Here is a 22,908-nt window from a genome sequence, read left to right on the forward strand (position 1 = left end):
CAATGTATAAAAACCAACGATCTTGGAGACATTTATTCTCAAAAACTTGACAGAACAATCACAGTTAGCTGAACACATAATCAGCTTTCACACCAAGAACATAGTGAAGTTTCCTCCCTATAAATGACACGTACATTACAGGTCTAGTTTCTTGACTGGCGGTGGGGTTTCAAGGCTTTAAGAATCCCAAAATGGCGGGAGATGTGTGACGTGGCAGAAACAATGATATACATTAAAAATAAAGTAAAAAAATACCACATTAGATCTGGTTTGAGTTGGGAACTATCAGTTCCACACATGGGGTTCATGAAACCTCCTGCTCTCACTACTACAAGGGGAGGGGGCTCTCATGGGAGAGAATCAGCTGTTGGCTGTGGACCCGGGTTCTGGAGACTGAAGAAACTCATATGGGTCATGAACCATTTCAGCCTGGTCCCCAACACCCAGATGGGATGGGCTCCCTGGAAGGACAAAACAAGAAATGGGTGCATCAACCTATGATTTATTGACACACTAATGACATATTACCATAACCCTCAGCATTTACAAAGTAACAGTTCAGACAAATGCCTTCGGTTAGTTCCTAAAAATGTTCCTTAGGGCACCGATTTTGGAGTTGGTTTTATATAGAACAGAAAAAAAAATAGAAAATACAACTTGGACAGGTTACCAATCAACCACAGGGCGCACACACTCAAACACTCATACCCCAAGGGCAATTCAGACTCCAATTACAGTGAGCTAACCTACAGTACATGTCTTTGGCCTGTGGGAGGAAACCCACTCAGCCACGTGGAGAACATGTAAATTCAGAAAGGCCCTTGACTGAGATTTAATCTCAGTACCTTCTTGCATATAAAAATATCATTTAAAAAACACCTAGCATTTTTATTTCGTTTGTAAGTAGGAAAAGCCAGGTTATGTTATGTCTTGAAAATGACATTGCATTTCAGTGAGCCTAAAACAGCATGAACAAACATTTGGGAGGGCATAAAATGTCCTTAAATGCCTTACATCTAAATGAAATCATTATTACTAATACATAGTACAATTAAGTACCCCATTAGACTATTATTCTAAGATCTGATACAGCTGGAAAAAAGACCATTATGGATTCAGGCCAACAGTTCCACAGAATGCATGGAGAGTACTGGCTGCACACTTCTTCCAGTAAAGGTCCTCTAAAGATAATTGCCGTTTGATAAGATCAGTCATTGTTCAGGGCCTGCAACGGTTCTGCCATGAGCTGCGAGGGGCAGTCAAAGTTTTTCGGTCCTCACCCAGATGGTGCTGGTCTCTCTCCGATGCATTGGACAGCGAGGAGAGATTGGAGGAGGGTCGCGACCCCACCCTGTCCGCCTGCGCCTCCTGGAGGTCCTGCAGCAGTTTTGCGGTCTCGTCGAAGTGCAGGTGCCCGTCGTCGTGCTCCGACTCCTTCTTTACCGTTTTACCTGGAGATGATCACAACGCTACCGGTGAGCCTGCTGATAATACTGGCTTAGCTGACAGGAGATACGTACACAGATAAAAACCTGCGCTATAAACAGATTTGTATCATCTCAGCAAGAGGCCACACTAAAAATATATTCTAATTTCTGCAGATCACATTTATTTACCATAAAAATAAGTGTATAGGATAACTGCTGCTTTTACATTGTAGAATACACAGTTCTCCAGCACAAGATTACTCATCTATAGGAATTTGTATTTTGGCAGAAAAATTGTGAAATAGTGCAAGTAATTTTTCATCATAAGGGAGATACTGACATTATGCTTTAACATAACGATCTGATGATCAATAATCTTAAAATGCAAGACATTTCATTTCATTAAAACGTTGTGTATGACATACGTTTATGGACAAAAAGCCTTACCCAGATTGTTCAACAGTGACATATCCAGGGACATGTCTGAGTAGGTCTTTATGGACATGAAATCCAGAACAGAACTGTTCTCTCCTGACATGCCACTCCCATCTCCCACCTGAGAGTCCAGGAGCTGGGTCAGTAAATGCATGTGCACAATGCAGACTGCTGTAAACTTCACTACAAAGCACCACTAAACCATAACCACATTGACAATTACATTATGTTACATTACTGCCATTGCGCAGACGATCTTATCCACAGTGACTTACTATAAAAGTGAAACTTAAAACAAATAATTTTAAAATCAAGTTAAAGAAGACTTTCAACAAACTAGAGTGTCTGGAAAAAATGTAGTTTACCTGCATGTCACACAGACTGGACTTGATCTCATCAGGTTTGATCACCATGTTTCTTTTCTGAAGAAAAGGGAAGTTTTCTATTTATTTATTTTACAACATTTCTCCAAGTGCAATCTGTCTACTATAAAATGAACTTAAATTTAAACTAACCACTGATAAGAATTATGCTGGGCAAAAGTTTCTCATCAGCTGAAAGAATTTTTGTTTGTCTTCATATAAATCTTCCAGCCACACACACAGACACACACAGAAACACAAACACACGCATACACACACAGCACACAACACACCACACACAACACTCAACACAGACGCACAAACACGCTACCTGTCGAATTTGGAAGACGGATTTGGAGTGATCGCCTCCTGTCATTTTGTCCAGCAGTCCGTCCACCAGCGTCTTGGTGAAGCCCCCACAGCCCTTTACAAACTCCTGCAGACTGGAAGACACACAAGCCTGGATTACAAACGACCTACAGGAAACAATGCTGGCCACTAAATACAAACGGACCGAAGTGGATGACACATCTCAGCTAATACTAAATCACTTGTATGTATTTTAGTATTACACCTGAAAAGACAAACCCTGAAAAATACCCTTCCTTTCACTTTAGTCCACACTCCAGCCCCACACCCACTTCCCCAAGCTGCACCACATACTTTAGAACACTCTACATCACATAAGTAAACAGTGTCTCTGTCTGACTCCCTTACCTGAGTGCACACTGGACCCCAGTCTCATCCCCATAAGCAGAATAAAGCAACTCCATCTCCTCAGGGAGCAGGTCTGGGTACACTGTGTTGTTCTGGAGGGTCTGTGTGTTATATGCACTGTTGAGGAATGTCACTACAACAGGAGAGAAAGAAAACATTCATGACCGCTATTCAAACGCAAACAAATATGACCAATACAATTATTAACAGCATCTAAACTCAAATTAGTGATGACTATTCTTTCAAATGCAAACTGACCCATTTATCGTCTTTGAACCTGCCTACTCTACACATTACATATGCTTCACCATTTTAGACTGGGGTTTAATATAAATCTATGCCTCAAATAAAATATTTAAAAAGACATGCCAGTTTGTACCATGGCCCAACTGAAGGTGCACAAATTATGTACACTTCCTACCTTTATTCCTTCGGTCATCTTTGAAGCCCAGGGTAGTTAGACCAGGCAAGAGCTTAGTAGACAGAGTGCTCAGATCCACTGGGTGAGTTTCCTCCTCTGTTTCACATAAGATATGAATGAGTGAGCTTCATTCCACATAAGCTTAACAGTGGAAAATGAATGGAAACTAGCACAGCTACAGGCAATGCCGTGACAACAGAAGAGCGAACGCATCCATTTGTTTTCAAACAGAAGCTTTGATGATGACGGTGCTGGGGTCCGTGATGGGAAATGTAAATGAATATCTACAGCCAGCACAGATATTTTGGGGGAAGTGAAAAAGTGATAAGCTCCTAAGAATTAGAGGAATATGAATATCTCTCATGAACAGCAGGAAGAATACATTTTCAGGCACTTCTTATATGCAGAGATATGTTTGTATGGAATTTACACCATTTCCTGTCTGCTCTTTTTTTAAATTTCAGTTGTACTTTTGGTAGAACATACAGCTGTGACAAAATGCAACAAAATATGGACACCCCAAAACAAAACTTTAAACCCAGACAACTGGCTAAGGTCTTAAACAGAACAGAATAGTTGTATGAGAAAATACAACCAAAGGAGACCTTTTACTCAGACTTCCAAATCAAATTTCAAAAACTGCTTTCCTGTGCAATTCTTTATGTACACTTGGTGCAGCACAACTACTTTCAAGTGCCAAACAGATATATCTGTTAAATGGCAATTGCCTATTAAAGTCTGATTAATTTCCCAGAGAACGATGCTAGCCCTGCTGACTCTCAGCACAGAGCTCAAAAGAGAAATGGCGTCTGTGGGTTCTACACATGGTGTAAATGTGGTTAAAATATGCAGTTCCCCCTGACATTGTAAAACATTTTAAGCTCCTTCAAGGGATGAAAGATGATCAAAGTAAAGTTAGTTCATCATTTTCATTTTAAGCCTACCTTCTGCATCTGGGTCCTGCTGATTCACCACAGTGTAGACCAGAGAGCCATCGGTCTCCTTTCTCAGGTACCCTATCTGACAAAACACAGACACAAACTCTCAGGGAAACCCCTGCACCAAGGCAGCCATGTTGACCGTGTGAGTACAATGAGGACAAATGTAATTCTTAAAAAAAATAAATAAATTGGGTTTCACTTATAAATCATATCACGAAAACCAAAGATAATATTTAGTCTGTACTTCAAGGTTAATTAAACCTATAAATCTGTATGCTGAATTTGATATGGAGGCAGGCCTCACAGGGAAAAGGGCAAATGTGTTAGGAGGAACTATTTTCTGAGGTCTATTATTGCTTCAGTTGAGTGTACATGTGTGGCTGGTGCCAGAATTCTTGTTTCTGACAAATTTCCTGCCTATGAAATGTCATATCTGAGTGACTGGCATAAAGCATGTCATGTGTCATGAGCTGTAAGCAGAGACTCTGCTGTGGGTTAATGACACCTTTTCACTCATTACGGTAATGTTACAGAAGTGCACACTGCAGGTGATAAACTCTCTGGAAACACTGCCATTCATACTCATCATTCTGCTGCAGAAAAATGTCAGTCTCAACACGATTATTAAGAATGGCAATATTTTCCCCAAGTCCCCATGCTACAGATAATCCTAATGCAATTCCAATACCCCAAAAAATGAGTGAAATAATTTTTACAAGAGGAACAAAAAAAAGCCAAGCTCAGAATTGCCCAGCCCTGCTCCTGTAGATATATCCTCCTGAAGGTTTTCAGTTCAACCCTAACAAAGCACACCTCATTCAATTAGAAGTTCAACAAGATAGAGATGCTAATTAGTAGAATCAGGTGTGCCAAATTAGGGTTGAAATGAAAACCTACATGACAGTAGATCTCAAAGAACAAGGAAGCCCTGGGCTTCACTCCTAAAAAGCATTTTGGCCGCTTAAATGTTATAAAAAATAAAATGGCCTCCCTTATTCATAATAAAACAGAGCTGTGAGGGGATGGAATGCTCCAGGCAGGAGGAGTACTTTGGAGCTGGGCATGAAGCGGCTGATGCGATCGCGGGCCTCGTCGGCGGCGTGCTCCACCAAGGCCAGGACGTGCTCCTCTGCCGTGCTGTCAGTGAGGCTGCAGGCGTTCCCCTCGGGCTCATACGGGTCACTGTGGAAGCACCAGAGAGACAGTCACTCACATCTGTAGTGCAGTTTTGTTGCTTTCAGGATATTAAAAGCAAACTTCAAACGTCAACTCATTCCACTACTCGGCTATTTCCAAAACTAGGGTGCACTAATTTTAGGCTAGTAATCACAGACCAACTCATGAGCCTGCCAGAAAAACTGTGCTTCATGATTCCGGAGCAAATGGAATTAAATCAGCATCATCATAAAAATAAAAAAACAGATCTTTGTAGCAAAGTAATTATTGGTACAATTCAGCAAGTTAACAGTCCATTACAGCTCCAACCATCATGAAGTTCAATAAGCATCATTCCCCTCTTGATTAAGCCATCCTTCATGTCTGGAGAGTAATGCAAACCATAATCTTCAAATAACCTGCACTTAAACCACTAATGACTTGACTAGTTTAGAACCCGAGGTCCAGATCCAGGTTGATAATCCCATTTACCTGATGGGGGGCTGTTTTTTGGACTTTTTGGCAGACTCGACTGGTACAGGTATGACCTCAGGAGGGGGCTCTTCAGAGGCAATGTCCTCGTCACCCAAAATGGCCGCCTGCTGAGAAAAATCCATGTCCTGCATGAAAGACATGCTGCGCTTCAGAGCTAACAGCCGCTCCTGCAAACAGAGCAGAGATAAGAGCCCCAAAGTGGGCACTTAACGCTTCCTGCAAACAAGCAGGAGTCACCATGACAGCCAATGGGATGGGATGGGATGGGATGGGGGTGGAGATGGTGCTGGAATTAAGTGGTCAAAATATCACAATCATGCAATTAATTATTGGAGAAATTAGTACTTATAAGTACTTGCCAGCAGATTTATAATTTACTCATTTTCCTTATTGTCATCACGTATTATCATATTCTTATTATTACTATTATTAATAATCCAAGGGAGCCTTCCTGCACCCACACTACAATTGGATGCAGAATGATATCCAGCACGTTATTTAAAGGGTCAATTAAGGTTACGTACCTATCCCAGGTGTACATCAGCAGTACTGCATCTAGGATTTTTGAGCTTGCAACCCTTTAGTTACAAGACTAAATCCCTAATCACAGCTGCCAGACAAAGACCAGCTCGTAATCTTCGCTCGAGTGGCATATCAACTTATATTTTGACAAATTACTACAATTTCTCAACTTGGCGTAAGTTTAAAAGACATGCCCATCAAATTGAAATAAATAGTTTTCTGAGCCCTAATGTGAGTAGTTCATATAGTATGGGGCTCCTCAGCAAGCACAGGAGGAAGACATGCACCACTGGAGTAAATGTCTCTGTAACTGAAACACTGTGCACAAAGCGTTCTAGCACAACTAGCTGAGAGAAACAAATCATTCTATCAAATCATTTTGTGAATGCTGGGAGTTGAAGTCCAGAGATGGAGGGGAAAAAACCTTTGGTTTAGACTTTACATTCCACCAGCCCTCAACACAGCTCTGGACCACATTAGAAATACTAATGAAAGAGTGGACTGTGTAAACTAATAAAAAAAACAGCAGCAGCAGATGAATTAGAGTTTCCTGTGTTCTTTGCATGAGAAGATCCTTACTTTGCTCATCATCTTAAACCCAGTGTGGAGCAGTTTCTTAGCTGCCTTGTAGTAGACCGTCTCCGGACGGTTGTAGACCATGGCATTGTCACACATCAGCTTGAAGTCTGCCTGTGAGGCACACAGAGAAAAAAACACACGTAAGAAAAGCGCCTCCTCTACACAGACACTTTTTAAAAAAGGAAAGCTTGCCAGAGTAAACTACATGTTCTACATAATATATCTCCTTCCATTGTAAATACTCTTATTGAGATTATAGTTTCTTCGTAAGGAATGCTATCTCTTCTATAACAGCAGCTAAACCACACAACAGACTCCCAACATGTAGGCAAATGTGCATCATTCTCACAGTTTGCTGATCATCTTAAAATTGACAATTGAGGCCACAGATGTCTGGCTTGTAATCAGTAACACAAAACCACAAAGAGATAACCCCCCCCCGGAAGGTAAATGTATTACCTTGAATTCGGTGACAGTTTTATACTCGTTGGTTGTGATCTTGTCTTTCATGGTGCTGAAGTCCATGGGGTGTTTGATAATCATGGAGTAGCCAGGAGCAATGGCGTCCGTGACTGGCCATGCGAAGAAGCCATTAGGATCCTTCCTACAAAATGACAGACCAGCTGCCAGTGTAAATAAAGGCAATGTAGTACTGAATTTCACTCATTACTTACCTTGCCCAGGACACTCACACTCAGAGGGCAATACACTGTCCACACAGCCACACTTCTGGGTTCATTATGCTAATGTCTCACCTTTGTAGCTGTCGCAGGAAGTGTTCTAGGAGCTGCTGCCTTGGCGTGCACTCATTCTCTGAAGAATTAAAAGCATAGACACATGCACGTGCACGTGCACACGCACGCAGACACACACACGCAGACACACGCACGCACACGCACACGCACACACACACACGCACGCACGCACGCACACGCATACACACACACACACACACAGCATGTAAGACTATATAGGGTCACCCATTCACTGCCAACAGATCTTACAATTCCTTCAAATTGAATTCCTGCTTATGAAGAAGCAACAAAAACTGAATAATAACTAATCACCCAGTCCAGAGTGGACACTGAGTGGCCCGTGGGGTCCCCTACCCTGCTGGGTCCTGCAGGCCCGGATGGGTCTGTCTGCCAGCTGCTGCTGCTCCACCTCCACCTTCACCCTGGGGTGGAACTCCTCCGTTTCTGCTTCCGTCTCAGCCACCTTCTCCCGCTTCCTTTTCTTCTCCTCCAGCGGCTGAAACAGGCACATACACGGCCTTCTACCCACGTCCGCTCTCCCTCAACATCCCCCAAAACACACTTGTCTGCCCTCTTCAGATTATCTACAGCCAAACCTAGATGTTACTTAGGAGGAGAGTCTCACCTACGGCTCATGTGGGACCTGTTACTCTATGGCTTTGTTTCAAGAGGCAGAATGGCCTCTCAAGAATTAATGAGGAAAAATAACAACAGGCTCAATGGAAACAGGCGCCGCTTGAATGCACGCGCATCTGATGTCGTGGAAACATAAGCCATGGTCTCATGCACTGTGCCAGAGTCACACTGCGCTTTGCATGCGGCAGACTGATTGAACCCTGGCTTCTAAACCCTTTAACCTATGCAAAGTAACACAGGCCTCCTCTTTCACACCAAGTTAAATAAAAACTTCTTCAGCACCTGGCTGGCTGGTACTTCTCTCACCTAATGCCAAGCAAGTCCATCAACAGGAACCCAATATTCAGGCAGTTTGATAACCTTTCCTTGAGTTAATCTATGCAAAGCATATGGTTTGGATCACTCCAAAAGAACCATTCTATGTAGCTGTCATGAGAAGCTCACCTCCACATTTTTTGGTAAAGAGAAAGGCTCTACTGGAACTGCAGCCTCACTTTCACACAGCTCCCTTTCTCGCTTCTTCTTCTTCTCCTCCTAAAAGAGATGGTTACATTTAGTAGACACTCTTATCCAGAGCAACTCATTTACGTCCTTCACAGACAATATTTACAGCAGGATATCTACTGAAGCAATTTTTGGTAAGTACTTTGCTCAAGAATACAACAGCAGTGCCCAACCTGGTAGTAAAACCCACAACCTAGTTGTAGCTAGTGCAGTACGACAGTCATGGTCATGCAATAGTTTATATTACCCATTATCTGTTTTGTAGACTCTCTGAAAGAAACTAAATGAATGGCTTGCATTTACCAAATTACCAGTTTATTACCCTAGATATTTTACCACACAATGCCACAGCCTTCGGTCTATAAACCCAGTCCCCATCACCATCTCTTCTCAGCTTGGGTGTAATTCAGCTCACTCACCTTCCTTCTCCTCCTCTCCTCATCATCTCCATGCTTATCCTTCTCCTTCTCTGATTTCTTCTTTTTCTTCTTCTTCTTTTCCTTGTGGCGCTCACGCTCATGGTCGGACCTCTCGTCATAGTAACTTGAGTCATGCCCAGAGCCTGACCGTTCTGTCACTTCATTTCCTCCCACTTTCAGTACCAGCTTCAGGGGCTTTTCAAGAGGTTTGTCCTCATAGCCTGAAAACACACAAACACAGTCAAACGTCTTACGCACCGGATTTCCATATACAACCGTGAAACACAGCAGCAGTAGAGTATAGTGATTAAACGGAACTGACATTCCAAAATCACACCGATCCTTGTCATGCATTATGTGACAGTGAAAGCTGAGCATGAATGAGCAGAGATCCTACAAATTTAAAATATTCTTGTTCCTTCTCTCTCCTCCTCGGTCAGACCCAGCCATGAATCCCCACACACCTGAACAATTTACAACATATAGTTACATGTATGCGCATGACCACATATGCGCGTGTGTGATCGTATAACTATTTTCAGTGTAGGTTTATCCGTATATAGACCTGGTGGTATTCTGCTATGTTAAATGCACATTTAGTAAATCGCTTAGGTTACTCAGATTTAGATTCCTCGTGTAAAAAACGGATCTATCTAGCGGTTCTAGCTTAAGCTGGCAAACAAATCGATGTGAAGTTACATAGTAGGTTAATAGAAACATGCATTTAAAACGTGAATGCGAATATACATATGATGCACTGAAAATACAGTTGGCCAGAAAAAACATCGGAAACTCAAGACAATCCATTCTGTTACAACTATTTCGTCCAATCAACAACCAGGTATTGCGAATCAAAACAGACGGTGGGAAGCAGGTATCAAGCTCCAGTCTCCCAAGCCGTCTCTCCAGGACGATTTTGCTGCCTCACCGTCAACAGTTCTCCATTCCGGCTTATGCTTTTTGTGTTTTTTTCCCATATTTAAAAATATCTTTAGAACTGTATAATTACAACGTCTACTCCATTGTCTTCAAAATGGCTATATAGGGAGCTAGTAGGCTAGCTGCGATATTGTATTCCAGTGTTCAATAAAACCAGGTTATACCGGAAGTGTTTATTTCGAACCTCCCAAATAATAATGTTTACTTCCGGGTGACTTAAAGCTGCGCGCCAAGTTCAATCTCTTGTACATTTGTGTGATTTGCTAATAGTTAGCTATAGTATATTTAGCTATCTTAAACATTAACGATTGGCACCATGGACGGCGACAAAATGGACGTGGTTGGGGATCTCAAGCATGCTCCAAATGACATAAGTGCCACCAATGTGCATGTTGAAGTTCACGTTAAATCTCACAGGTATTTTGCTAGTTGGGTAATAACTTTAGCTACTGTGTCTGTTTTGGTTGACTGCCAAACGCTGAACTAGCTGGTTACCTTGGCAAGCCAAGCATTATCAATAACCTATCTACGATAGCTGATATCTAGCGAACTGCAGTTGACAAGCTAGCTAATATAACAGTTTTTCCAGTTTGAATAGACTAAAACGATTTTCGAAGTCGTGTTGCTGGTTAAGGTTACCGGTAACGTCAAGCAGGTATTCTACCAATTGTCAATTGAATTGATGTTACAATTTGCAATAACTGTTGAGACTAGTTATCTAGCTACATTAAATGTTAGCGTTAAATGTCAAAGACCAGAATGACAGTTGATTTTAAAGCTAATACGGATCAACTGTTCCATTACATTTGATTTGGTGTAACTTAACATTACAGTTTTTAGAATAGTTAGAAGCTTGCTAATTAAAGTAGATGCACTACGTTTATATTTTTATTGACTGAAACTGGTTGAACTTCAGGAACACAACATACATTTAATTTGGCAAAGACAACACAATGACTCACAGGATACTTCCATCCATCTGCTAGTTCATTAAGCGAGGCTCTGTTAGTACTTCGGTGGGATAACGTTAACGTTACCTCTTCTTGGAAAAATCGGGTTGTTGCTTTAGTGGAAGTGGTGCTTATGGGTCAATAACGCGAGTCTGTAAGGGCACACTCCAGGCCGGACGAAATCGCCAACTGTGTTGTGAAAGACATTATGCTGTAAAAGGCGCCACTCTTTAAATTGATTAAAGTACTTATTAATCTGGCCTTTCTGGTTAAATCAAATATAAAATAAATGCTATTTAATGCTATTCTAACCTTAGGATTCGTTCATTACAGCACTGCGAGAAGAGATGACATTAAGGTGCACGTGCTGGCACTGCTCAACCGTCACCGCGTGGTGTTCGGGGATTACAAGTGGGTCGAGTTCGATGAAGACTTCCTAATCAAACACGTGGAATCGGTGGCCATTGTGGATGCAGAGCGACAGGTAAAAACAGTCGACTCCAGAATCCGTATCACTTATCACTTACTGCAACAAAATTAAATGTGGTTGTTCAACTGTAATGTTCACTTACCCCAGTTATGGTTGTATTGTTTTCTTTGTTGTGGGTCTCATAAGATAATATATTGACTGGTGGTTTCATTTAAACTAAGTGAGAAGACTACCATTGTTTTAAGTAAGTGGGAAGAGTCAAATTCACAATGTTTAATGGAAAATATACTGTTTTCCTGGCTACTGAATGTGTTCATACAAAAACAACCTGATAGATTGTAATTGTGATGGAAAATTCAGTGGCAGTGATCCTGTTTTCCCCTCAGCCCATTGATCTGAAAAGCTGCTGTCTATCCATTCATATCTTCTCCCTCAATGATGAGGGGCCCAGCACCCTAAACCTGGAGGAGGAGGAGGACCTATCTGCTGCCAATCACTGGCTGTTACCAGCAGGTGGGTGGAACAGGACTTTGTACCATGCAGAGCAATTATTTGTGTATTCTACAGCTATTGCTTTTTTCTATCTATTACTCCTCAGTGGTGGGGTGAGCTCCTCACAATCATGAACAGAAGTATCAAAACCTTCTTATTAGACAGCCTTGATCCAGCATATCTTGTAGAGCAGCAATTTTGTGTACTATCCACATACACAGCTGGATATTTACTAACCAGTTGAAGTTTCGTACCTTGTTTAAGAATGTCAGCGCATGTGCCAGCCAAGCGCATTAGCCAGTGTGCCAGATTGCTTGTTAATGGTTTTCTGTTCTTTTCACAGCTGAATTTCATGGCATTTGGGAAAGCTTGGTCTACGAGGATGGAGTTAAAACTCAAGTAAAACTTCTCAATTGTTTCATAGACTCCAGTTTTGTTGTTTATAATGAATGTTTGGATTCAGTCATGTCTTTGTTTTTTGTGAATTTTATGAACCTTAAAATATTATTTTGCAGCTCTTGGATTATGTTTCAACAACGATATTCTTCTCGGACAAGAGCGTGAACAGCAACCTGATATCATGGAACCGGGTTGTCCTGCTTCATGGTGAGGGCCAGAACATGACTGGTGTGAAGCTGTTTAAAGGCATACTGTGCAGGATTTCTTAGCCTGTGTTTACAAGAAAATAAGTCTTCTCCTCCCTCTTGGACCCTACCCTCTCACACCAATTAAGTTACCCAAACTAAAGCAGCTAGCCGAATAGCTGGAAGGGACGTTAATATCGTGAAATGAGCGACCATGAGCAACAGTAAAAAGGCAGATTCGATTAAGTACTTCCATTACATTGAATAGTGGTTTTATCGTTGGACCTTAAAATTCGAAAATTTCAGACCCTCTTGAAAGTCCTTATTGTTGCTACCTTCAGACTGCCGATAACATTACTTGCAGGTCCAACAGAACACTTTAAATCCCCTTGGCGAACTTCAGCTGAAAAGCAATTCCAAGGTTAACTGTAGTTCTTGAACAAGCCCTGTAAGTTTGTCTTTTTGCTTCCCTGTACCTGGACTTCTTCGCTAGCTAGCTCTGCAGCTACACCCACCCCTCCCCACAGAGAAAACAGTACCACACTTAGAAACACCCCAAACACATTTTAGAATAATAATTGCAGGTAAAGGTATGGGAATTCCACAAACGTGTGTAAAGACAGAGGTTACCAGTGCATCATAGATATGCCTTAGCATGGTTATTTTATTATATTTTCATGCTTAAAAATCCTGCATAGTATGCATTGAGTCATTTGAATTTGTAATGAAGGGCCTGATGTTTTTCTTTGGCTGTGTATTTAGACCTTAATTTTAAAACATTGAAATAAACACTTGGAAAAAAGTAATTCAGATATGAATGATGTCTTATTTGGCAACATTGAGTTAAACATTTTTATTTCAAATCATATTAGAAAAGGAGTGTGAATTTTATTATAATCTGTCCCATGCAGGGCCCCCGGGCACTGGGAAGACCTCTCTGTGTAAGGCTTTGGCCCAGAAACTTTCCATCAGACTTTCAAACAGGTGAGTGTGTGCTTTGACCAAGATCGGTTGAGACACTGGATTAGGAAATAAGTGCCTACCAAATTCTCCCCTCTCCCTCCTAATAACGTAGACAATCTGTCACTCTTTTTGTAGGTACACGTATGGCCAGTTTGTGGAGATCAATAGCCATAGTTTGTTCTCCAAGTGGTTTTCAGAGGTAAATTTGATTTGATTTACCTTTATGCTTTTTATCTAGGGATGCATTATCGTACTTAAAGTAGATTTGCATATTTTGTTGCAGAGCGGTAAACTTGTCACCAAGATGTTCCAGAAGATCCAGCAGTTGATCGATGATAAAGAAGCTCTGGTTTTTGTTCTGATTGATGAGGTAATGAATATACATTTTTACCCTTTTTTTGTAGTGTAGAGCAAATTATTAGTTATTTCTCAGGACAGCAGTGTACAAATTGCAGCACCAATGCTGAATTGTTTGTAAATGTCAACAAAGAAATAACAAGCTGGCTATAATAAGCATTTTCATTTCAATTTTGAACTAGCTTGGTAGCAAGCCGTAGTTGCATTTACTGAATTTACAATGATAATAACTAGCTAATGCATGAATTAAACTGTACAAAGGGAAGTAGTCTTTCGCTTAAAGAGCACAGCATAAAACAAAAGGGATGCTGCACACAATACAAATCTATCGCAAAATGCATAAAATCTCTGGCATAGTTTTCCCGCTCATTTTGGTTCTATGTCATGTCCCAGGGTCTACCTTTAAAGTCATTACTAAAAGGAATTAGGATTTGTCCGGGACTAATTTAGACCTTGTAAGGTATATTCAAGGTGTATGACCCAAGCTGTAACCATCTGGTATGGCAGATACAATCAAAAGCTTTACTGAAATCTGTGGTCACTTGTGGTTAACTTGTGCTGATTGTTGAAGTCCACAGAGCAGTATGTTGTCGAATGGCCTTAAAGACTGTCATATGAAGTGTTACTAAACCAAGTCTCAGAAATGATTGCTATGTCAGATTTGGTTTCGTTAAAACACTTAAAAATCTTGTAACTTTCTGCAACACAAGAAAGTATTACAAAGGAATAAGGAAGATAAATTAGGTTTGCTATGTTGCGGAATTCTTCATTCTGGTTGTGTAATTCGTAGATTGGATTACATTACTCTTTCTGTTTGTTAGTATGCTGTGTGGCAGTCCTACTCAAACAAATTTTCCATAACCTTTATGATCTGTGTAAATGATCTGATTCCTAAAAAGCTTAGGTTCTCTGCGCTGTCAGAATTAATTAAACAGAGTTTACAAATGTGGAAATGCAGCAAAATGGCAGAAAAAAGGACCTCGTCTTTAGAATTTCCCAGTTTACGGCACTGGACTAGACCAATAAATGGCAATGTGGTAATGATAGTTCGTACTGAAATTATTAATGCACTTTGAGTTGATTGGTGCATGACTTGCATTAAGTGTAATGCATTTTACTGCATTTCATTTTGTGCTGTGTTCTATGGCATCATGTTTGCCTTTGGCGTTGGTGTTCCCCCTAGGTGGAGAGTCTCACGGCAGCCCGGAATGCTGCCCAGGCAGGCACCGAGCCGTCGGACGCCATCCGAGTCGTCAACTCGGTCCTCACACAGCTCGACCAGATCAAACGGTTAGCGAAACCCTCCAATTTTTATTATTTTTTAAAAATCTAAAATTGTAAAGCGTGGCTTCAGACAATCATTGCTCTGTTCTTCTGTCAATAGCAGATTAAGCATATTTTAAAATGCTGATTATTTATAAGTGATGGCTATGATTCTGGGAGTTTCTTTGTTTCAAGTAGTTTTCCCAAAAGAGGTGCAGTATGCTCATTGGCTTTTTAAAAAAATAATTATTACCAGTCTTGTAGGTTCAAACATCATGATTTGATTAGTCATAATGCATATCAAGATCTATAAAGTTGACCTCTCATCTCCTTCCTCGTTTCTTTTTACTCCTTAAGATGTGTAGCTTTAAATTTCTTAACTGAAATTGTCCCAGTGGACAAACTGCACATTAATATGTCCACCGATTGCTTTGAAATGTGTTGCTTATCCACTGAAAGCAACTTTTTCCAGCATGGTTTTTTTCCTGACGTATAATGAAAAACTGGCTGGTGTAAGGTCAGGTTATTTCATAGAGTCAGGCTCTGTGTTTACAAAACCTGGTGTTTCATGCTTATTCATAGAATTATTTGATGCTTATTATCAATCATATTTCTTTCAAAAATCATTTCTCAGGTCCGCACTCATGTTTTTTCGGACTGTGATGGTTTGCTTGTTGGCTTATCTCCTCTTCTCCAATGTCCCCAGGCACCCGAACGTGGTGATCCTCACCACCTCCAACGTGACGGAGAAGATTGACTTGGCGTTTGTGGACAGGGCTGATATAAAGCAGTACATTGGCCCTCCCTCCACCGAAGCCATCTTTAACATCTACCATTCCTGTCTGGAGGAGCTGATGAAGGTTTGGCCTGCTCTGGGGAGAAGCACAGCTGTGTTTATGCCTCAAATGCCAAGTCAGTGGCTTCATAGGAGTTCTGAGCAAATGCACACGCAGTAATGTAATTCTCTCATATCTTCCTGACACCCAAATGGGTCTTTAACAGTAACACCAGCTAAATGAAGTTGAATGCATTGGGGGAAACAGTCATGCTACTTACACTTGCACCAGCTGTACAAAATCTATGGCAGACATACTGTAGTTGAATATTATGAAATATAATTAATTTAATCTTAGCTTTTTTTTTGGTCTGTTTGGGTGAATTTTCAACATGGATATCAGGTCTTACTGCCATTGTCATTCTTTCTCTGCTTAGTGCCAGATTATCTACCCTCGACAACAGCTGCTGACCATGTTTGAACTGCAGACCATGGGCTTCCTGGAGAGCAACGTCTCTGAGCTCAGCCTTGCGCTCAGGGACATCGCAGTGTGAGTGTCCGTCAGTCAGGCCCTGCCTCCACATCACCAACAAGGCCACAACCTTGTGGAGTAGTGACAGCATGTGCTTCATGCATAACAGCAGATTTTGTTTTACAGGAAGAGCAAAGGCTTCAGTGGTAGAGCACTGAGGAAACTGCCATTTTTGGCCCACGCCCTCTTTGTCAAGGTAGGCTCCACTCAGGGATGGTCGACTGATTGTTGACACAGACCAAAAGCTCATTTGATATGCTTTTTTGTTTAGCCCTTTGTTTTTTTAAACATTTTTTAAACAGTGTTGCCTTGTTTTGTCTGCCTGACGCCAGTGTTCCTTCTGTCCCCAGACCCCAACGGTGACCCTTGAGAGGTTTATGGAGGCTATGGACCAAGCAGTTGACAAACAGATCTCTGACAATGCTCACCTGGTTAACTGTGTGTGAGGAGATTTGACCCAGTACTGCCCTGCCCCGCCACTCCCCTCCCCTCCACGCCCTGCCCATCGGCCAGTGGGCTGCGTCCTGCCACCGCTGCTCTACGATGCTCGTGTCCACCGGAGATCTGCTGGTTTGAACCACACGGTTGAACGGCACCTCTAGGGCCACGGACCTGCTGGAAGTGAATGAACATCAACCTGATTCTCCAGTTGACGCTCATACCAGTTTTATCCAAAAGTGGTTAAAATGTAACCTACCGTTGACCACGGTGGTTCCAGACGGCCTGGCAGATCATAGGGACCTTTACACCAGCTATGTACCATCTAGCACAAAGCACTCCAATGGCACAATATTTGTGTTTTCTTTTCTAATCATGGTAAATAATGGAGCTAAATGCCTCCCACTCCCTCCTGTCATTCTGGCCATAGGACTCGGAGCTATCTGAGAACACAAAGGCCACTCTTTTGAACGGTATGTGCTTTTCATGGCTTTTGCTGTTTTGGTCAGCTCCTTCAAATTGCGTAGATCACAACTCTTAATTTGTTTAACTGGCATTCCATAATTTTTGGTGATTGCTGTTTGTTTACTGTCAGGTTTTCATGAATCCATAGCATTTGTCTGGTCTTTTTGCTCTTCCTTGTGCATGTTGTGCTGTGATTTTCTTACACCCATGTTCAGGAAGAGAAAGCCTCCACTACAAGGCTGTTTCCTCATTCAGTGTTAATATACATTTAAAATCCAGGTTTGTCAGGTTGCAACTGAAAATGTTGCAGTCGTAATTGTCAGGATGTGCATATAGGTTTTCTGTGTAATTGTAAAATTATTTGAATGTCATCAATGTTGTGATAGTTTAATATTTTGCCAAGGTTAAATGCATCCCAAATACATATTACAGGAAGAGGGATGAGAAAATGTAAAATGGAGGTATCTGTCTTATTTCAGAAGAAATTCTATTTATATCTCACATGAATTTTGTGGTTTTCTGTTTATTCCATATGTGAACCTTTTTGGAATATTATATGAACACTCAGTCCTTCATGTAGGCATTACTCAGGATGTTGCTGTGTACCATTGGTCTTTGTGTTTATATAAAATGTTGGATTTGAAAAATGAAATGCAGTCATATATTTGGGATTGACTGATTGTTTTTTTCTTTCTTGTTTTTGTAAAGTGGTCTGCACTAATACATAGTCCTATGTATGTTAATGCCTTCTAACCAGAGTGCATGAATCCAGTCGAGCGGGACAGGTGTAACCAATTATTCTGACCTAATTTTTTTAAGTTGTGGTTTATTCCTGTGTTGGACCACAGTAAAAGTATTTTCACCAGTGGAATGTCTGCAGCCGTTGCTTGTGACTTTATGTAAATAGTCAGATCAAATTAATTATTGTACTATTTAAATCCTTAATAGCAGAAGTTGGCATGAAATAATAGAATGAGCCAGCCTCATTTTGAGCCATTGTATTGGTATTTGCAATCCTCTGCTCTTTCCATGAAGGAAAAAAAAACTTTAATCAATTTGAATGCCTCTGTCAGCAAGAGCTTATACTGAATTCGCACTTTCTCATTTTGATTAGTACTGATGCATGACTTTTTACAGATAAAACTGTTTTTCTGTAAAAGAGGGCTTGTCTCAGGCTGAGAGTGAGTCAGTATGAAATATTGAAATATTAATGATGAAATTTTAGTGTGTGTTGACAGATATGGTGTATGTGAGGAAAAGAGTGCAAAGAACAACACTGTAGACCGTTATTAAAAATACTTCACCGCTAGATGTCGTAGTAATGCAGAATACGCGCACACCTCATTCCACGAAATACTACTGCAGTCTTGAGTGGAGGTAGACCGGAGATATTGACATGAAGAATTTTAAATAAGAACAGTCGCGAATCAAAACGTTTCTCTACCAAACTGACGTTTTGGTTACCTTTGCACCATGAAATAAACAGGAAAAAGAACGCATGGAATCGGATATTTTCAGATCCGTTTTGGGCCACATTCATGTGAAAATAAATCCGATAGGAATCGGATATCTGCCAATGCGACTGTCATCTTAACTCATTGATCGGAATTTCCCGCTCATTGCGATTCGCAAGTCATTCAAAATGCGATATTCTCATACTTTTTTCGCATTTGAATAACGCGTAACGTATATTACATGCGCAACCACTCCACCTATAACGGAGAAATAAGTTTAATGGTAAATCCAGTGTCGAATACCCAGGTTGTGTGCCTTTTAAGTAGGCTACGTGGGCGAAGCATCGGGATAGGCCAAAATACAGGCGATGTTCGTTGCGGACCTAAGATGCTTCAAAAGGCTTGAATTATTATTTCAAGCTCGTCTCGTTTTGTGTCCATTGCAGATGGTGTTATGACCGTGGCGGTGTGGTTTACTTTCGCATCGGTAACCAAACCCTCGTGTACGTATACGGGTTGTTTCCAGTGTAAACTGTGAGAGCAGGTATCTGATAATGGTCACTTTTAGAAGTAGATGTAAACAGGCGGTGAAAAAAATAAGATATAGGCAAAAAGATCGGAACTGGGTATGAAGACCTGTGGTGTAAACATAGCCTTTGTTTCTGTAAAAGCAGGAATCTTATCAGCAATTGGTTAGGCTATAGCAAACTTGTTTAGTGTTTATGTTCCCCAACTGCACACATTTAGTCAGTAAAATGAAAAGGAACATGTACCTTTCATTATTATGAAAAGTAGCTTTTTTATGGAGTTTTATAAACTAAATGAAAATGCTATTTGAATAGGTGTCTTTTAATACGCAATTTCTGTTCCCCATACCATATGCGTGGTAACAATAGTCATAATAGAAATTTAAATGATTGTGTTCTACCTTTTAAACAAGGACATACATTGATGTGTATATATTTTAAAAATACTGTTGATTACACAGTAAACTCAGGTCATCTGGTTTCTTGCATCTGAATTGCTGATCTTAAGGAAAAAATGAAAACCTTCAGACTCTGTGGCTCTCCAGGACCAGGATTAAGAATTACTGCAGCGAAAAGAGAAATGCATTAATATAAAGCAGGGGTGTCCAATCTTATGCGAAAATGGCCGGTGTGGGTGCAGATTTTTGTTTTAGCCCAGCACCTGATTCTACTTACAGTCTTGATTGAAGACCATGATTAGGTAATTGAATCATATATTTAGTTCATTAATCTTTTGAAGTAAATGTCATATTACTGCTCTCATTTTTAATGTGGCCATTTCCCACTGCTTCTAACAAAACCTACTATGCCCCAGTACAACATTTAAAAATGCTGCAGTCCACAGTACTAAGTAATCCAACTGAATTTAACGTGTCACTTGCAAACCCTGCCCTGGATAAGCGGGTATAGATAATGGATGGATGGGATGGATGTAGATACCCTAATTACCAATTAGAGGTGATATAACTTTCACAATTCTATAAAAAAAGCATGTTGGGTGTAGTGTCGACCATTATTTTTTGGTAGTGTGTACATGCCTGCTGTGACTCCTTTGGAAGCGGTGGGTGTTTATCTTGTGTGACTGCAGTACATGGGAGCATAAAGCCAGTGTAACAGCAAAGTGGGTGTTCTGAGAGGGTTGATCAGAGTAATTCCACTGGTACGTTTACACTCAAATGTCCGTCATTCTCCTAATCAAAATGCGTAATGAAATCAATGCATTCAATTTTGATGAAAAAGTTTCATTATAGCTCCGCAAAGTTCTAGTGAAAGTGTTCCCTTCAACAACAGATATAATACTTGCATAAAGGTTTAGGCAACTGGTCCCTCCAAGTGATCCACAGTTCTCCTGCCCCACTGGCTTCCTCCCTCCTCTTGTTCCACATCTCTCCTCATATCATGTCACTAGCTGCCGGTTTCAGCTTGCATATTTCAAAACCTACAGACAGTATACACTCAGCAACACCGCCCCTACATGCCTTCAGACTGTCATCCTCAAAAGCCCAGCCTGTGTGCTGCACACTTCCTCATGTCTCTCCTGTTTGCAATTTCACATTAAATATAACCCACATCTGGAAAATGTACAACTTGTGTAATCTTTCTATTTCGTAATGGAAAATAGAATATGCACGTGTTGTTCTGCCTTTGTTGGAGAAAATACTTTTCTGGGGGAGATTTTTTGGAAGGTAAATCTACAGTTTTGCCGTTAGTCTTCTGGAACGCAAAGCTTTAATAATCAGAATCTCAGATTCACAGGATTTATTTGGTTTAATTAAGGTGTTAACTGAATACTAATCAGGATTTTGGATTGCTTAACAGGGATGCCAGTCTGTTGGAGAATTATATAGGTAAGGGTGAAGATACAGGGTGGTACAGATGGTAGAGGGCGATAACAGTATAAACACTATTAAGAACATATGTTTTTCGCACAAGAATTATAGAGATCAAATTCCAAGACCTCAATCAGACCTGCACTAATTTGAAGTGTGAATGAAAACACTGCCTTGTACTACTCTACTGATTATCCTACCATCCAAGATACGTGTGGAGTACCAGTAAGAAAAAGAAATTACTCCAGTTTTAGGGTTCCACTCAAACTAGCCTCATTTCTAGTTTGGGCACTGTGTACCAGCTTTCGCTTTTCCTCATATACAGATTTCCTTTTGCTTATAGGACAGCTGCTGTACTGCAATCAATTTGTCTTTGCCTCTATAAAAATGAAACTAACCAACAGTAGTGCCCAGTGAGCTGTCATTGAAGCAAAAAACTTGTCTTTAAACCGATAAGGATTCAAAACCTGTTTTTCGTGATTGACAAGCTCAGCAATTTTTCTTGACGAAGGATCATCCAGGGAGAGTTGATTTCCTTGTTTCCTTTCACCTAATTGTTCCTAATGTGCTCTGTACTTCAGATATGTTTTCTGTTACACAAAGATAACGGAAACCATCTTTAGCTTTATAGCTACTTTGTGGTTACTCATGAAATGGTACATTTGAAGCACAAAAAGGCAGAGTACCACCATTATATGCAGTTATGTGGTAATGGGTGAGTCTGACTCCATTCCAACTCAAAATTCAAATTAATTTATAGCATTTATATAAAACGATCAAAACAGGCAAAGGATGAGTTTTCTGCACCCCCAGTTTATCCTCCAATGACCACTGACTATCAATCAGGAATTTTTACATTTGCAACTTAAACAAAAATGTTTTTTTCCCCCTCACTGGGCTATTTCTGGTTAACAAAAATATTATGCAACATTGATGGATAAATTGATTCATGTTTTTCAATGTGTTATTTAACAGGAAGAGTTAAACGAATGGAAATGTTTTTTTAAATGAAATTATTATGTAAAATGCTGTATATGAATGTTTGTATGTCTGTTGTCTCTGCTTATCCATTGTCTGCTGGCCTCCCCTTTCTGCTCTTTCCTTCTCCTCTCTCTCTCTCTCTCTCTGTTTCTCACTGTGTCATCTCAGTTTCTGTACATTCTTCTCACCCTTTTTGTTTTCTGCTCAATGGTCATGTACATAATAACAGCAAAAATACAAGCTGAATTATTGGTTCTATATTTTGATTTTCAAATATAAATATGTATAATTACATATCCTTTAAGCAAAAGTTGGTGCTCCAAATGCACAATGTAAAAAAGCTAAGGAGTGGATGGAGGCGTATCAAAAGACATTAATCTTGTTCCAGTACAAATAACAGCAATTATCTCAAATTCCGTCCTTGGCCCCAAGTGTTTTCCGTTACTGTTGTGTTTCTGCTGGAGAGTGTAGCTGCAATTGTAAGTAAACACCTGCAAACCATCTGCATATCAGCACTCCTCTCCACTAATTTGATTAACGGTTAAAAGAAACTGTCAGAGG

The 22,908-nt window shown here is 40.6% G+C and overlaps 2 protein-coding genes across 7 annotated transcripts; one reads left to right on the forward strand and one right to left on the reverse strand.

Annotated features, from left to right (window-relative positions):
- On the reverse strand, nt 1–11,297 carry brd9 (bromodomain containing 9). Of its 6 annotated transcripts, none has more exons than XM_064347515.1 (17): nt 11,270–11,297; nt 9,369–9,589; nt 8,890–8,979; nt 8,164–8,305; nt 7,810–7,867; nt 7,514–7,658; nt 7,055–7,165; nt 5,951–6,120; nt 5,353–5,485; nt 4,307–4,382; nt 3,363–3,458; nt 2,942–3,074; nt 2,556–2,667; nt 2,228–2,284; nt 1,875–1,998; nt 1,281–1,451; nt 1–461 (listed from the first exon to the last, which is right to left on the reverse strand). In XM_064347515.1, the coding sequence occupies exons 1-17, from the start codon at nt 11,280–11,282 to the stop codon at nt 361–363; spliced, it is 1,953 nt and encodes a 650-aa protein (XP_064203585.1). In that variant the 5' UTR covers nt 11,283–11,297; the 3' UTR covers nt 1–360. The 6 variants fall into 6 exon arrangements, with proteins under 6 accessions (XP_064203585.1, XP_064203601.1, XP_064203592.1 ...); XM_064347531.1 differs by lacking the exon at nt 11,270–11,297 and adding an exon at nt 10,297–10,486 and having other exon boundaries at nt 5,951–6,057; XM_064347522.1 differs by lacking the exon at nt 11,270–11,297 and adding an exon at nt 10,297–10,486 and having other exon boundaries at nt 5,951–6,060.
- On the forward strand, nt 10,497–18,220 carry trip13 (thyroid hormone receptor interactor 13). Its single transcript, XM_064347553.1, has 13 exons — nt 10,497–10,724; nt 11,591–11,741; nt 12,074–12,200; nt 12,523–12,578; nt 12,695–12,785; nt 13,675–13,747; nt 13,862–13,925; nt 14,010–14,096; nt 15,267–15,373; nt 16,053–16,206; nt 16,559–16,671; nt 16,780–16,849; nt 17,004–18,220. Exons 1-13 carry the CDS (start codon nt 10,624–10,626, stop codon nt 17,097–17,099), a joined length of 1,290 nt encoding a protein of 429 aa, XP_064203623.1. The 5' UTR covers nt 10,497–10,623; the 3' UTR covers nt 17,100–18,220.
- The last annotated feature ends 4,688 nt before the right edge of the window (nt 18,221–22,908 follow it).

This window comes from Anguilla rostrata, chromosome 1 (genome assembly GCF_018555375.3).
Source record: "Anguilla rostrata isolate EN2019 chromosome 1, ASM1855537v3, whole genome shotgun sequence".
Classification (NCBI taxonomy): domain Eukaryota; kingdom Metazoa; phylum Chordata; class Actinopteri; order Anguilliformes; family Anguillidae; genus Anguilla; species Anguilla rostrata.